The sequence below is a fragment of the Sus scrofa genome, chromosome 1 (assembly GCF_054392235.1).
Source record: "Sus scrofa isolate SSC_HxYL_T2T_F1_AM1 chromosome 1, Sscrofa_HxYL_maternal_Yorkshire_Landrace_v2.0, whole genome shotgun sequence".
NCBI lineage: Eukaryota > Metazoa > Chordata > Mammalia > Artiodactyla > Suidae > Sus > Sus scrofa.
The window spans coordinates 125,057,286-125,074,588 of NC_139383.1; the positions used below are offsets into that span (position 1 = coordinate 125,057,286).

General features: G+C 38.8%; 1 protein-coding gene and 1 long non-coding RNA gene across 4 annotated transcripts in view; one reads left to right on the forward strand and one right to left on the reverse strand.

Annotated features, from left to right (window-relative positions):
• Nucleotides 1-1,560: 1,560 nt before the first annotated feature.
• The window catches only part of RFX7 (regulatory factor X7), a 137,032-nt gene continuing 121,289 nt past the window's right edge, over nucleotides 1,561-17,303 (forward strand). Inside the window, exons 1-2 of one of the 3 annotated variants that reach the window (XM_084969491.1) lie at nucleotides 1,561-1,776; nucleotides 2,409-2,571. In XM_084969491.1, the coding sequence (XP_084825617.1) occupies nucleotides 2,411-2,571 (161 nt within the window). In that variant the 5' untranslated portion in view covers nucleotides 1,561-1,776; nucleotides 2,409-2,410. Of the gene's footprint in view, nucleotides 1,777-1,811; nucleotides 2,262-2,408; nucleotides 2,572-2,949; nucleotides 2,989-17,303 lie in introns of those variants that run through there. The other 2 variants (XM_021094854.2, XM_021094836.2) reach the window with 2 other exon arrangements.
• LOC146406350 (uncharacterized) lies at nucleotides 5,967-16,340 on the reverse strand. The gene is made up of 2 exons (XR_014810990.1): nucleotides 12,647-16,340; nucleotides 5,967-12,365 (listed from the first exon to the last, which is right to left on the reverse strand). It is a non-coding gene; the product is annotated as an uncharacterized LOC146406350 (long non-coding RNA).

The window sequence follows — 17,303 nt, forward strand, 5'->3', positions numbered from 1 at the left end:
TAAAGTGCTAGGTCTTTCACAGTAAAAGTGCTCAGCAAACATTAACTTTTTATTTTTCAAAGATTCTGTCCAGGGCACACAATGTCTATCAATTTGATACCAAAAAAAAAAAAAAAAAAAAGGTTTTACATAGGACACAAAGGTACATATGCAAAATAAATGAATAAACAACCTATTTTCCAAAGGAGGCTGAGCTAATAGCGACCTTAGGCTGTGGAAAAGTGGGTTCTTTGTGTGACAGGACCAGTGCAATGGGTTTCAGGGTACAAAAGAAACCAAAGGGCATAGAATCGTCATAGAGGAGCTGTTTTGCACACAGGTGTCCTTCCTCCCTCCTAGCGACACTGCTCCGACCATGTGTAAGAATTCAGGGTGAATCTGGGAGTGGCGTCTGTAAGTCAGGCCAGAGGGCACAGCGGTGCAAAAGCAAAAAAGGTTCCAGGCCAAGGCAGGGAAGTGAGAACTCCAAAGGCCAAGAAGCCCGAGCCAATCAGATTCCCCACCCACGAGGAGTCTAAAAGGTGGCAGAAACTCAGCGCCCAAAGTCCAAGCACTGCAGGAAAAGTGGCCAGAGAATCTGACAGGTAGAAACCTGATAGAAACTCAGAAAAGTTAAAGCTGAAGGACTCATAACACCCACAGGCCCAGAGAAAGGTCAGTGTGAGCTGAGCAGCTGTTCGAGCTGGTGCCAGAGGCCTCGGCTGTAGCCTTCTACATCCAGCCAGTTTAGGCCTCCCGGATCAGCCCCACCTAGAAAAGCCAATTCTTCTGCTCTTAAAGGGGACCTACAAGTTTCTGGCAGGGAGTCTTACTCTTGGTGGGCAAAGCTATCTCTTAAGGATGAGTAGCAGGGGAGGGGTCAGAGAATATGTCGATGGGATCAACTGGCTCCGAAGGAAGGAGCATGTGGTTGGAGCCTGAGGCTCCATGTTGTAAGAACTACACCCCTTTCTTTCCGAGACAGGCAGGGGCCTTGGCTGCCAGGGACCCTGACAAGCCGCGACTTGAGCTGTGCCTTAGAGCCTGGGTTGGCTGGAGAGCGGTATAGAAGAGGGAGGGCTTTCCTGGAAAGAGGGTGGAGTGAGCAGGGAGGTGAGAAGAACAGCATGAGCAAAGGCTCGAAGGAAGAATGAGTCTGCTGCGCGTTGAGAATGGCATGGAGACTTCACTGATTGGAGCCGGGAGTTCTTGCAGGGGGATGGAGGCAGCGATGATTGGATAGCTAAAGTGGGGCCAGATTTGGAGGGCTTTGAATGCCCGACCAAGGAGCATTCAACCCAGCTCCTTACTTGCGATTTCCGATCAAGACTGAATTACCCAAACGGTGGTTAATTCCACCGGGTTTTCTTTGGGGGCTTCTGAAAAGTCAGATTATCCTCTTACCTGCATGAGTTCTCTTCGTTTACCCAAGGAGAAAGTAATCCTCACTTGTCGAGGGGAGGGGGCATAATGCTGACTGATTTCACTTTACTTGGAGGATGCAAAAAAAAAAAAAAAAAAAAATCCCCTTTCCACGCCAAATATTAAATTTGGTTTCTCCTCCTCCCCCTCACGCAAGTTCTCTTTCTCTCGCCAGCACCTCCCCCACGTTTTCCTGCTTTCCTTCACCAGCTTAGCCAGTCCCCTCCTCGGCCCGGCGGCGCGCATTCAGGGTCCCGCCTTCAGGGTCCCGCTGGCCCGCGCTAGCCCTCCGCACCCGTGCGCCCCCCTCCCGGCCCCCTGCTCCCGCGCCTGCTCCCCGCACACATTGGTCCACGCCCCCCCAGCGGCCGAGCGGTAGGTGTTTTGCCGTCTGCGCCCGGCCGCAGTGCGGCTGCGCGCACTGGGCTGCCTCCGGGGCTGGCAGGGCAGCGGCGGCCGCGGCGGCGGCGGCGGCGGCAGCGGTGGCGGCGGGGCCAGGAGCAAGCGGCGGCGGCGGCGGCGTGGGGAGTGGCGTGGAGCCGAGCCTGGGGCTGCAGCAGCACGGGGCTCCGGGAGTAGAAAGCCCCGGGGGAAAAAAGGAAGGCCCGGCCGCGAAGTCCCTGAGCAACCGTTCTTCTTGGATTTGGGGGAGCCCTGCCCCCCACACCTCGTCTTCAGACGCCCCCCCTCCTCATCCCCTCAAGCCCCGGCCGCTGACTAGAGGAGGCGGCGGCGGCAGGGGGCTGAGGTGCGCCGCCATGCCTCTCCCGCGGTGAAGCGCCCGGGCCGTGAGGAGCCGCTCGGTCTCCCCGGTGATGTCCCCCAGGCGGCAGGCGAAGGCGACTCACTCGAGCCCTGGGGTAAAGGCCTAGCTTATCCAGCTTCCTTCCTCCTCCTCCTCTTCCCCTCCCCCTTCCTCCTCTCCCCCTTCGTCCTCCCCTCCCGTCTCTTCCCTCACCCTTCCCCGCGCCCCCATCTTCCCTCCCTCCCTCCCACCCCTCCTGCAGCGATGGCAGAGGAACAACAACAGCCGCCACCACAGCAGCCTGATGCCCATCAGCAGCTTCCCCCCAGCGCCCCCAACTCGGGGGTGGCTCTGCCAGCCCTTGTGCCTGGGCTGCCAGGGACAGAGGCCAGCGCGCTGCAACACAGGATCAAGAACTCCATCTGGTAAGAGGATCCTCCATCGCTGGGGTAAAAAAGCCCAGGCACATTAGTGCTGCAAAGGGGGTGGGGGGTGGGGGGTGGCGGCGGGCGGGGGAGCTGAGGAGGAGGCTGATGCTTTCATTGAATGTGGGTATCCAGAGTCGGGTGCATATTTATAGGACCTTTGGAGATGTGGGGACTTTGCATCATCCCCTGAGCTCTGGAGCCAAAAAATGCTTTTACCCCCTCCTCAATTGTGAGTTCAGATAAACAAGTTTTTTTGTGTGTTTTTCACTTATATGTAAGAGGAATATGGGTCGAAATTAAGTCATGTTGCATGTTGGTAGCATGAATTTGGGACAGAGGAATGTGAAATGTGTTTACTCCTTTTTGCAGTCACACAGGGAGGAAGAAGTGTATTGTGGATTTTCACCAGACATTGTGCGTAAGAATATTAATATGCAGCACAAAACCTAACGTGTTCCTTCCTTTCAGTTGGTTTAGCTGCTGTTTCTGATGTTTTTGCCTTCTTTATTCTGATATTAAATTTCTCTTCCAGGGATTTTAATCTTTGCATTGGTTGTGAAGAAAGGGTTTCTTTAGAATATTTTAAGATGGTAGTTTATATTGTAAAGTGCTTTTCTAATTTAAAAAGATGTCTTTAATTTAAATGTGTTGCCATTTCTTTTTTTAGAAACCATGGAAGAAATATTCTTTGTTATTCTTGTACTTTTTTATATGAGAATTTCCAATATTTCACTATTAGATTAAACTCTGAAAGACTGATGGCAGTGTTTTAATAATTAAATACACTGAGTTAAATCTATCCTCTGTTAGAGCCATTGCAAATATTCTTTGAACATGAACTTGGCTTTATTTTTGTAGGATTCTTCATTAACTGTCTTGTTTTAAAAAAATATAGTTCTATTTTAAAAATATTATTTGGAATTGGTCTAAGAGACTGCTTTTAATAGAAGTTTAAAAATAGAATTAAATGTGGTGTTAAAAAAAGCCTGATTTTAAAAATGAAATCTTGCATGCCCATCATTGAATAAGATTACTGAAATATTAAAACTCTTTACTTTTTTATATTGCAATTTAAAAATAAATAAAACAGCTGGCATTTCAGTACAATATTTACACTTTTGAAAACAGTGACAGTTTTTCAAATACAAAATTAAGGTTTGTTATATAGTACTTTTCATTATGTTCTTGGCATACATCCATAACATGATGCTAATATGAAGTAGGTCAGGGCCGACTTTAATAGTTTCATACTACACAGTAGCTACAGCTGAGCATCTTGCTTTCAGTTTTAATTGTAAAATGAAGTTGAAATGTTTTAAAGTAGAATATTTTAAGGTTGACAGTAGTCATGTGGCAGTTTGAATAGGTCAGATAAATAGGATTGTGTGTGTGTGTGTGTGTGTGTGTGTAGGAGGGGGGGCTTTATTATTCAATGAATGACCTCACTCCCTTTTTAAAACTGTCCTTTAAAAGAAGAGGTGCTTAATCTCCTGCCTACCATCAAAGCTTCCAAAAACCAGGTTCGGTAGGTGTTCTCCACATTAACTCGATGTAACTAGTGTCTCTGAAATTATCATTAAATTGAATTAAGCACCTTAAATTTTACATTCAAATAAGGGACATCCAAGTTAAAGGACTAAACTCTTTTAAGAAAGGCAAATTTTGAAAGATGAATTAGCGATTGTATGTTTTAATTTATTATGAAAACAATAGAGGAAAGGAGTCTTCACATTATATTTTTAAAATATGAGTAAGGTGTATAGGTAATGGACTAAAGTGTTTGAATAATATTGGTAAATTGTGTGATTTAATTATTCTCTAATTCATAATTTATATTTACATATCCATTACAACTTAAAGAGTGCTGATTTTAATGTGAGAAAAACTTCTCCTGAAGTACAGTGTGCTTTAGTTTGTGGTACTTGCTCTGAAAAAATAATGGACAATGAACACCTTAATCCCCAAATGTACAATTTTATATGTTCATTTTAAAATTGGGAGTTCTCTTGTGGCATAGAGGGTTAGGGATGTGGCATAGTCCCTGCAGTAGCTCGGGTTTCTTCTGTGACACAGGTTCCATCCCTGGCCAGGGAATTTCCAATTTTTCCAGGTGTGGCCAAAAAAAAAATTAAAATTGTACTGCCACTATTACTACCATTTAATTTTGAGCTTTAGAAATCCTATTTGCAAAAATTATTTGTTTATATTTAAAACTTTAGACTAAACAATATTAGTGGATATATTTGATGTATAGTCTCATATCCCCTGCTCCACTGGATTAGTGTTACTCATCAAATGACTACATAAAGTAAAGACATTACAAGGTGAAATCTCCTTTACTTTCTCTTCCTAAGAAATGTTATGTGTATGTTTGTAAAATTAAAATTACTTTTAAAAGATAAGATTGCAGTCCTGTATCTGTTTCATTTCACATTTTTTGAAGCAGCAGTGTCTTTTTAGCAGTTATTTTATTACTTGATAATGTTCTGAAAGATTATCAGTTTTGTACCACATCCTATATCAATCTTTGGTGTCATTACTAATAATGAGAATTAAAATTCTCATTAAAGAGAAGTGTGGCATTGAATAATTAACAAATAAGGTTTGCATTTAGGTTGATAATAGTTTCTAAATTATTGGACTTAGATATCACAAACAAGGCTGAACTTGTACTATTTTACAAATATATAGTATGTGATGTAGGCCTTTAGCTGGACAATGAATTATTTATTAGCTCATAGTTAATCTGTTGTTTATTAAACCAGAATGCTGTTTTTTTGTTTTTTGTGGTTTTTTTTTTTTTTTTTTTTGCCTTTTCTAGGGCCGCTCCCTTGGTATATAGAGGTTCCCAGGCTAGGGGTCTAATTGAAGCTGTAGCCGCAGACCTACGCCACAGTCACAGCAACGCCGGATCCTTAACCCACTGAGCAAGGCCAGGGATTGAACCTGCAACCTCATGGTTCCTAGTCAGATTTGTTAGCCACTGTGCCACGACGGGAACTCCCAGAATGCTGTTTGATAAAAGTATATCCATGGTCATGTCAAGCATTGAATGAGTCTTTGGAAAAAATATTGATTATTCAGAGTTGAAGTCATGATACTTAATGATTATCATCAGAAACCATATTTCTTAAGAATTGGAAATATAATGTATTTTTAAGATAGTTCCAGAACATAAAGTTACTAACTTGAAAGTATTGTAATATCTGTGTAATAAATCTATGAATATCTTCAGCTTAAGTCCTGTGTAATAAGCCTTGCACCTTACTTGATATTTCTTATTCCCACTTCATAGACAAAGGTCCAAATCACTTAAACTACTCACTTGAAAGGAGACTTATTTGCAGAGGTGTTTTTTCGGGGGGGGAAGGGGCTGCACCTGCAGCATGTGAGGTCCAGGGGTCAAATCTGGACCCAAACTGCTGCAGTGACAATGCTGGATCCTTAATAGCTGCGCCGCAAGAATACTCTGCAGAGGCATGTTTCAATACTGAATATGCTGTAAAAATGCTATGTGTATTTGTAAATACGTGTGTGTGTGTGTGTGTGTATATATATATATATATCATGTAGAAAGTACCAGGATTCTAATATGAGCTTTTCCTTAAACGAAGAAAACTAGTAACTTGTTCCTTTTTTTCTAAAGACTCTTACTGGCCACCTAAAACAAAGCCACAATCTAACCTCACTGCAAATTTATTTAACTTACATTGCACCCCCCTTTTGGTTACCTAAAAAAAGAATACCAAACCAAGTTTTCCTTCTTCTTAACTCCCAGTGTCTTCATAGTTTAAAAAAATATATATATATTTGTATTTAGTTTAGACAAAAATAAAAGTTTGCTAAGTGTTTTTCTTTTCCTTTTTATAGCAGTTTTTCTTGAAACCCTGATAGAATGAAATTACTGTGGAAAGGAGTTCCTGCAGTGGCACAGGGAGTTAAGAACCCAACTGCAGCAGTTGGGGTTCCTGAGAAGGCAAGGGTTGGATCCCTGGCCCGGCTGCAGTGGGTTAAGGGATCCCGTATTGCCAAGGCTGGGCATAGGTCACAGCTGTAACTCAGATTCAGTCCCTGGCTTAGGAACTTCCATATGCCACAGATGTGGCCAAAAATAAGCAAAAACAAAATTACTGTGGAAAAATTGCATATGAAATCTCTTCTGCTTGTTTGTGATTAGTTATATGTAAGAATAATCATACCTACATGCTTGGGAATAATTAACATATTTGGAATTAGACTGTAACATAAACAATATACCAATACCTAGAAATTCAAAAGAACCCTGATGTTTCATTATAGAAAGTGTTCTGATACTGTATTTATTCAGCTAACAAATTTGGGAATTCTTAAAAGAATTAGTTATTATCAATTATTTTTATTTTTATGGCTATTTGCAAGTAAGATTTTATAAACCATTTCTTAAAACAGTCTTATATGATGTGTCTTTATCTATGCACTTCATAGAAAGAGATACATTGAGTGTCAGGAAAGCTATAGGATTCCTCTGATTCATTATCAGACCCTGTAAGCAGTTCTGGGGCCAGAGTTCCTTGTCTTTATTTAATCTTATAAGTCATACAGACATCTGAATCTGGACATTTTAGATTTAGAATTATAATCAAAGTAGAATTATACATGTGGACCATTTTGGCTGTTATCCATTCTAATTTAAATCCCAGTTGAGCAGTTTTGCTTTACTCGCTTATTTCTTCCTTGCAATGAGCAAAGTATGGTGATTCATAAAGTTTACTTACTGGTGCCATATTTGTCCTGATGTGTCCCCTATCATAGAACTCAATAGTTCAGTTTTGTCTTTGGTACTGGGTCAGCCCTGTCTAAGAAAGTTATTGTTCTTTGAACTGTGGCATGAATTTAGAGTTTACTTTAACCATAAGCCCAGGATTTTCATCTTGCTTTAAAATTAGAGACTGTCTAGTATATTATCTGGCTTTCAAGTATTTTGATTAGTTGGTTAACATCCTACCTACCCTGGATTCAGCCTGTCTTCCATACCAAGCCCACCGAAGACTTCAGGTCCTTTATGCTTGTTTGTATTGAAGCCAGCTATGACGGTGCATCCCAGCACTAAGGGTTTCTGGTTCCAGAAAGAAGGGAATTCCTTGCTCTCCTCTACGATCTGAAACTGATGAAATTGTCTTCCCTGTTGATTAGTAAGGCAGGTTAAGTAGTTTCAAGCCCCTTGATGTTAAGGCCTTGTTTAGCTTAGGTAATGGATATATATGTGTCTAAATAATTGACCGGTTTGTCTCCCCTTTGGGAGGTGTGTTGAATGATGTAATGTGCAGAACTAGTTTCTATTTCACTATTAGTTTTTGTTATTATTGGGAGAAATGCGCTTCACAGTGGGAGGAAAAACAGAAGTGTCTTGTTATGAAAGATATGCTTTGAATAAAAACTTATGTCAAATCACTTTTTATATTGGAAAAATGTTACACAGCAAAATTGTATACATGAAAATAATTAAAATGAGCATCGTTATTAAATCAGATTTGAACACTTTAAGCAAGAGCATTGTGTAAATATTCACCTGAGTACCTACTATATACAAAGTCTTATGCTAGAGACTGGCATTTGAGGAATGCCCATTCACTTGTAATATTAACCGAAGCAAAAATGTGCACTAAAACCTCTCTTTTATTCATTTAGAGGACTGGGGAATGAGGTGACAAGTGCCAAAGCATTAATTGTGGGAAAAGTAGACCTTAGTTTCCTTGTCTATAAAATGAAAGGTTTATACTAAATGACCTTGCTAGTTCCTTTAGCTTAAATTTCTGTGGCTCTGTTACTAAATTAATATTGACAGCAAAAATAAAGCATACCATAAGTACAGTGAAAGACTAACATGTAACTAATCAGCAATCAGCAGAACATTTTCAGTGGATGAATTATATTAGATTTTGTTGGTGTTTCCTTGGGAGCTAGCCCAGAAGGACTACCTGAGGTGTAAGTCACTTACTGTTAGTACAAGAGTTCTGGTATTTGAGATTGGGTCTGCAAATGTTTATTGTGCATGTATTACTTTTAAAGTATTCTAAGAGCTGTTGTTGATTATACAAAAATATGTAAGATTGTATTATTCCCTATTGTTGGGGAGTTCACTTGTTGTTAGTTGAGAGATTGCACTAGGTGAGTATTTGTGTGATTATTTTGTTTATAAAGGTGTTCAATACTTAAAAGCACCTCACACAGAAACTTTTTTTCTGTAGTAATATTTTAAGGCAGTAATGAGTGTTATATTGTAAATTTTGTTATGTAAATAGAAGTGTATTATTTTCATAATAATTTAGTGTTGAGTTGGGCTTCACAACTTTTCCTTTTCATCAAGGGTGAAGGTTTTAATTTGTAGTTGTGACAGTGTGTTCTTTATGAGTACTGTAAAGAACAAGACAGTAAGATGATTATTCCATATTTCTGACCAAACTAGACCACTTTGTCCAGTGCTTCCTTTCCCAGCAGTGTCTCTACATTAGGTCTTCTTAGTTGCTTTCTCCTCTTCATTCAGGGTTCTGAGAATTCAGGTTAAAGATGAGCAGCATGGACAAGTAAGAGGAAGATTCTTCCTGCCCTGGGCAGGATAATAAACAAGGAAGAATAAGCTCTGAAGCCTTAATGCACTTGATTGCTGATTATGGGATTAAGACAGTTAACAACCCTCATGAATAAAAATTTTAAAACATAACTTTTCTTTCTTGAAACACTTACTTTTTTCTGTTCCATGGACTGTATATTTCCTATTCATAAGAGGAAATAGAAGGCAATAAGGTTGGGTTAATTGTCCACAATACCTCTACCAGACATCTATTACAGTAACTCTTATTTATATATTTCAAAAAAAAAAAAAAAAAAAAAAAAGCTGTGTAGGAGGTGAGGTTTTATATCTTAGAACAGACTGAAAACATACAGATATATTCCTTTCTATTTGAATTTATTTGGTTTCTGAATTTGAAGAGTGGGAGGTCAGAGTGACAGGTTCCAATCTGTTAGGTTTTGCAGTTTGGGGAAGCAAGGGTCCACATGGTGTGAAATACCATCTCCTACAAATAGCATTATGTTAAAAAAAAAAAAATTACCTGAACCCATTCATAGTCTGAGTTTGGATAGTAAGCGTTCAGATAACAAAGGATACCTTTACACTCGTTTCAACATAGGATTCCAGTTGATTGGAGCTTGCATGCTGGAGTAATACGCACCAACGGCATAAGCATAGGAAGTGGTGGTACATATGCCCTCCCCTTTTCTTTCTGAAATCTGTAGTTTTTAGAATTTGAGCTCTGTTATAGGTAAATCATCAGCTCTGTTATTGATTATCTTGGAGAGTAGGTTCCCAGGGCTTTGGTGTTGCCATCTATGATGACTAATTTTACAATACATACCAAGATGGAAAGCACTTGGGGTTGTGTTTTTCTTTTCTTATATTCTTTTTATTTTTCTGTGCCTTTCCTCTTTTAATCACCTTTTACTGCCAAGTAGCTTCAAGATGGGAACAGGGTATCCATGACCCTTTTTCTTTCATTTCATTTTCTTGTTTTTCTCCTTATGCCTGTGTTGGTCTTTTTACCTGCCAACTTTAAAACTGCTCTGTTTTCTGCTGATATGAGTGTCTACCTTTAAGATCCAACTTATGGTGCCACAGCTTCCATGAAACTTCTCCCAGCTCATAGGAAACAATGATCTAAGTTGTGTGAATTAATTTTTTTCAGTAATTTAGACTGGCCTTACCTGAGATGAATCCATTTGAGTGAATTTTTACTGAATTTAAATGAAACATTCTCATTTTCTAGTATGTAAGTTAATTTGTAAATTTTAAAGGAATTCAGACTGAATATACCTAAAGCAAGCAATCGTTGCATAATAAGTACTTTAGAATATGACAATAAAATATTATTTGTATATGGGGGAGCCAAGAACTAGCCTTTTTTGCAGTATAGATGACATTTAAAAATGTAGTTAGTTGGATAAGAGTGTTGCTTCAATGATAGCTTGCTTGGAACAAAGCTGGTACTTCTGAGAGGTTGGGGAAAGTATTTGAATGAGATGCTTCAGTTAATGTAAGTGAATCACTTCCCTAATTTGATTGCATTCATTAGATCTGTTAATTGCATTTGTGTATAAGCAGTCTATGATCAAAAAATTAACTGTCAAATTATTAAATGCATGATCTCTTATTCTGAAGCGGAAGATATTAGCAAGCATTGTTTGGGCAAATTCTGTACACACAAGTTTCAAAGAAGTGAGGTCAAGTGAGGTCAATGACTAATCCTGTATTTACAGAATCAAGTGGTCAAGGAAAACTGAATTTAGTACACATTTATTTTACTGTCTACTACATACCAGCGTAGAAAGGTTAAAAAGTAAGAAAATGCTAGCTCTACCCCACATTCACCCAATGTGTTTAGTTGTATGCAACATCAATTGAATTTAAGAAAAGTAGGATTTTCTAAGTGCAGTGATGGTGTGATTGATGGTATAAATAAATACAGAGTTAGATGAGAGAAGGATTCAGTGAGAACATAATATTTTTATTGGCAAAGGTCAGCATCATGGCCTTAGCAAAAAAATCAAGGGATGGGGTGTTGATCCAGATACATTTAACAGTTCACTTACTGGGAGAAATTAGATACAGAGTTGTTGATGACAGTAAACCTTGCCAGTAATGAGACTAATTAGAGGAATATAGCTTAGGACAAAATTTGCTTGACTGAGGAGTGGGGTTTTCACCAATAATAATCTTCTCATCTAAAATTTAATGTGCAGAGGTAGAAGCAATAGTATAAAGTAATACTAGAGAAGAAAAGGATGAAGGTGGGTGGAGCTGTGGTGGAGGACCAGAACTGCTCCAATAGCAGTCTTGGAAAGGGACTGTGTACTCAGAATTGACTCTGAATGATGCCACTTCATGAAGAGTATTAGAATATTTAATGTGGGGTCCCTCCTCATGTATCATTCAGCCCATATCTTGGCTTCTATATTGTGGCACCTATATCTGTATACTTTTCTATTATTGGAGGTTTGTTTTCCCCTTTGAATTTATGTGTCCATATATTTAGGGAATGTTTTAACATAGACCCCATTTTTGTCATCATCATTAAACTGACAAAATTTTCCAAAGGCTGCTTTTCCAAAGACTTTATACATGCTTAAGACTTGCTTAAGGTAGCAGCAAACAACCTTGGAGATTTTGCGGTAAAACAAACAGTTGATCTCAAAGACCTATGGAGCTCATTCATAGTCATAAGAAAAAAGTCATTAGATAAGTGAATGAAGAATGTGAATATTGATTTTATTGGAAGAATAGCATAAACTGCTAACAAATATGCAAAAATCTTTACTCTCAATAAAGATAATTAGAGTAGAAAAGTACTATTTTTCTGACCACTAAGAAAAGACTTAAGAAATACAGTGATCATTGCTGGCTAATCTTACCACTGGTTTTACTAGTTTCCTTATCCCTTTCTTGCCCTCTACTCCCGCAATTATCATCCTGTCATATGATTTGTAAGCCCACTCATATTTTGGTGGAGTAAGTTTGAACATATATTTTAAAAGTGTTAATTGTGTCTGCACTTGGATTGTGGAAAAATGTATGATTTTCTCCTCTGCTATGTTGTATTCTCCAAATTTTTAATATATATATATTTTTTGGCCGCACCCATGGCATGTAGAAATTCCTGGGCCAGGGATCAAACCCACACCGTGGCAGCAACCCCAAGCCACTGCAGTGACAACACCTGATCCTTCACCTGTTGTGCCACAAGGGAACTCCTTATTCTCTGATTTTTTTTTTTTTTTTTTTTTTTTTTTTTTGTCTTTTTGCTATTTCTTTGGGCCGCTTCTGCGGCATATGGAGGTTCCCAGGCTAGGGGTCGAATCGGAGCTGTAGCCACTGGCCTACACCAGAGCCACAGCAACGCAGGATCCGAGCCATGTCTGCAACCTACACCACAGCTCACGGCAACGCCGGATCGTTAACCCACTGAGCAAGGCCAGGGACCGAACCCGCAACCTCATGGTTCCTAGTCTGATTCGTTAACCACTGCGCCACGACGGGAACTCCTGATTTTTTTTTTTAATGAGCAAGTAATATTTTTAGTTTGAAAAAAAAATCAAAGCAAGTAAAATAATGCCCTTGATTCACCCTGCTTCTCTTCCCTTTAGCTATTGTCTGTCCTTTAGATCTTTTGTCTGTCTCGTCCTTTTTAACTCTTGTGGTCTGGCTTCCTGCTCTTCTTGCCAACTCAGTGGATTTTTTTTTTCCATTTTTATTTTTCATTTTGCCTCTAACTTTTCTACTTATTATTATGATTCTGTCACACTTTGGAAATTCTCATTCCTTCTTTTTTGAGAGTCGCCTTTGTATCAGCTACTCTGTCTGGCATTGGGCATTCAGTGGGCAAGCATGCAGGATCACTGTCTTCAGGGAACTTACCTCTGATTAATGTCTACATGCTCTTTAATTGTGAATATCCAAAAACTTATTTCTCGGCCTCTCATTCTTTCTCTTTTTACATTCCTGCTTAAAGTCAAGAAATAGAGAGGCTGACCATACAACTCTAACCACATCTACTCATTCATTCAGCAGAGCATAGATTGCCATCCCTGTCACCTTAAACTTGGCCTTTTCACACTAACCCTTCTTCTGTGCCATGATGCCTAACCACCTCAATTTGCTTTACTTTCCAGTTACTCTAGTTCTTTTGGTAATATATACTGCTGTTCCTTCATCCTGTCAGGCTTGCAGTTCGGGTTTCATATTTGATTTTTCTCTCTCATCCCACGCCCAGTATTTTAATATGTTACCAATTTTTCCCTGTCACTTAAGTTACTCCCTATTTTCATATTTCTGCTGCCAGGACCATAGCTAGGTGCTTTAGCATCTCATTCCTGGATTAGTACAGCAGCAAAATAGCTAATCAGTGTCCCTGACCTTCCCTTCCCCACACTGAACTATGCTGCATATTGCCACCAAAATAAGTCTTCTAAAACATCATTTTTAATGTAGTTTCCTTCTAAATACCTCCAGTAATTTCATCTTGGCTGCCATATCCTGTCTGAATATTTCTGTTAGGTGTTGAAGACCTGTGTAATCAAGTCTCTTCGATCTATCCAGTCTTATTTCTTGCTGTTCACCAGCATTCAGTGCAGCAGGCACTTCACTGTCTGCCTTATATTTTGTGGTCCTTCTTTCATTCCTGCTTTATATCTTTTTTGGGATTTCTCCTCCTCTGTCTCCAAATCCTGCTTAATTATGTTTTAACTATTTTGAAGTCATAGCTCAAGTTATTGACTGTGAAACATTCCTTAGCTACCCTAGTTCACAGTTGCTTTTTCTTGACTTCATAGTGTATATTTAGATCTTTACAGTTAAGTACTTAATCGTAATTTTTTTCCTATGCTGTTTTAATAAATGACAGGTTTTTTGAAGCTAGAGGCAACACCTTTTTCATCTTTGTATTTCTCATCTAAGCAGTAGGTACTACTGAATACCATTTTTGTTTGCTTCATTCTTAGAGGTAAATTTTTTCTACATATTAATGTTTCTATATTCGATATATTTAATGTGATAATTTTCTCCCCAAACAAGTTATTAAACTCAATCTGCATTTTGCATAATAATAGAAGACTTAATAGCAATTGATTTTTTTTTAATTGCTTTGGTGATACTGAAGTAATCATGTATTTTGAGTTTCACATCTACTAATTAAATATCTTTCACTATATATTTAGATTTTAAAATGATACATATCCCAAGTGAGAGCCATTGTGTCCCTCATGTTAAAATTATTGAGCAGATGACTACTACATAGTTGAGTAACCATCATGAATGAGTATACAGTAGTAGAGTTGACTCTTCAAAAGCATGGCTTTGAATTGGGTACGTCCACATTTATGTGGAATTTTTTCAGTAAATACTAGCTTCAGTATTACAGTGTCCGTGGTTGTTTGAATCTGCAGATGCGGAACCAGATACTGAAGGTTATGGCAAAGTTACACTCAGATTTTTGGCTGTGCGGGGGTTGACCCCTGCATTAGTCAAAGGTCAACTGTATTTAGTTAGGGTTTTATGGACTTATCAGTTGTGTCTCAACTTAGTTCCCAAATGGTAAACTTGGAATTTTGAAGACTCCTTTAACATTGAGCTCTGGAGATAGCTTCTTTAAAGTTTGGTCCTGGTGGAAGGTTTAACCTATTTATTTTAGGAGCCAAAACCCAAGGCTAGGGTAACTTGTTGAGTCATCACTCAAGCCTGAAGACAGCAAAGGAAATCTGTGAGTGAGGGCAAATAACTGAGGGAGGTGGATTTATCTGGGAAGTAAAGAGGAATGACTAAAATAGGAAAACAATTCTGAAGGCCAGAAGTGTTCGAGATTGATAAAACAGGCTAGTCTCTTCTGCTTGTGTATTCGATATAGCACCTTTTTTGTTTGTTTTTCGGTCTGATATTCTTTCAGAGAGGCATAATTAGTTTATTTTTAAAAGACCCTTATAAGGTTTAAAATTTTATTTATATGATGCTACTTGGTTTGTTAGAGCAGTGGTTATACTAGTATCACTTGGGAACTTGTTAGAACTGTGAATTGGGGACTCCACTTCAGATTTACTGTAACAGAAACTCTTGGGGGTGTGACCAGCAAACTTTGTTTTAGTAGCCCTTCAAGTGATTGATAGGTACTGAGGTTTGAGAACCACTGGCTTAAAGGAGGTATCTTCTAATGAACAGATACTAAGCTCAAATGGTCTTTGTCACAGTTTTAGTAGTCTCAATTCTTGAGTACCCCGAGTATAGTTAATAATTCTTTTAGTTTTAATTTTCAGAGTGAGTATAATTCTACTATAGCATCATTTACACTGTTGTAAAAGATTTCCACTAAGTTGAAATCTTCAGTTTTACTGATTGGACATTAAATGAATTGTTGAATAAAAATTAAACAGGGGTTTCCACTGTAGCCCATTGGGTTGAGAACCTGACATAGTGTCCGTGAGGATGTGGGTTTGATTCCTGGCCTTCCTCTGTGGGTTAAGGATCCGGCGTTGCCACAAGCTGCAGCCTAGGTCACAGATGTGACTTGGATCCAGTGTTACCGTGGCTGTAGCATAGGCCTGCATCTGTATTTCTGATTTGACCCCTAGCTGAGAAACTTCAATATGCCACAGGTATGGAAGTAAAAACAAAAAATAAATAATAAATAAAAATAAAAAAATAGAATTATATTGAATACAGAATATAGTTCTCTGAATATATATATATATACATATATATATACACACACACACATTCTTTTAATATTATTTTCCATTATGGCTTATCATAGATTTTGAATATAGCAGATATAAGCTATTATATATAGAATGGATAAACAACAAGGTCCTACAGGTGCGGCCCGAAAAAGCAAATAAAGTAAAATAAAATACTGTTAACAGAAATGAGAAATAAAAATGCCTTTGATGGCCTCATTAGTATAGTGGATATCACTGAGGAAAGGATCCATGAGTGTGAAGATATATTTACAGAAACATATAAAAACTAAAATAGAAGGGAAAGAGGAGAATGAAAGAGATGAAACAGAATGTCTAAGAACTATGAGATGAGGAAAAGTGGAACACACATAATCGGTATACTAGAGAAGAAAGAGAGGAACAGAAAAAAGTTTCAAGTATAATGGCAGAATTTCCCCCCAGTTAATGGCAAACACCATACCATATCCAGGAAGCTGAGAGAATACCTAACAGAAAAATACCCAGAAAATCTGCACCTAATCATGTTATGTTCAGGAGTTCCCGTCGTGGCTCAGGGGTTAGCAAACCCAACTAGGATCCATGAGGATGTGGGTTTGATCCTTGGCCTCGCACAGTGGGTTAAGGATCCGATGTTGCCGTAAGCTGTGGTGTAGGTTGCAGATGCTGCTTGGATCCCAAGTGGCTGTGGCTGTGGTGTAGGCCAGTGGCTACAGTTCCGATTGGACCCCTAGCCTGGGAACCTCCATATGCTGCAGGTGCAGCCCTAAAAGACAGAAAAAAAAAAAATCATATTATGTTCAAACTACAGAAAATTAAATCAAGAGGAAGTCTTGAAAGAAGCCAGAGGGAAATAGCAACTGCCTTATTTACAGGGGAACAAGGGTAAAAATTACATCAGACTTCTCTTCAGAAACCTAGCAGGCAAGCAGACAACCAAGAGAGTAGAGTAAAATATTTAACATTGAAAGAAGAAAACCACCAACGTAGAATTCGGTATCCAGTGAAATTATCCTACAAAAGTGGAGGAAAAATACAGACTTTCTCAGACCAGCAAAAATTGAGAGAATTTGTTATCAGTAGACCTGCTTTGCAAGAAATGTTAAAGGAAGTTCTTCAAAGAGAAGGAAAATGATATAGATAAGAAACTCAAGTCTGCATAAAGGTAGGAAGAGTGAGAAAGGAATAAGATCAAATAAAATCTTTTTTCCTTAAGTGATTTAACAGGTGATAGTTTGTTCAAAATAATGTTATTTAGTGATTATTGCTATGGATAAGTGAAATGAATGACAGTAATATAAGGGACTGAAGAGAGGAATTAGGAATACCCATAAAAGATTCTTGCATTAACTCTTCAATGGTATCATGTTACTTGAAGGTGGACTTAAGAGTGGTCATAAGATATCCTAGAGTAATCACTAAAAACATTTTAATAGGAAGTATAATCACTATACTAACAGAGTAAATAGAGTCAT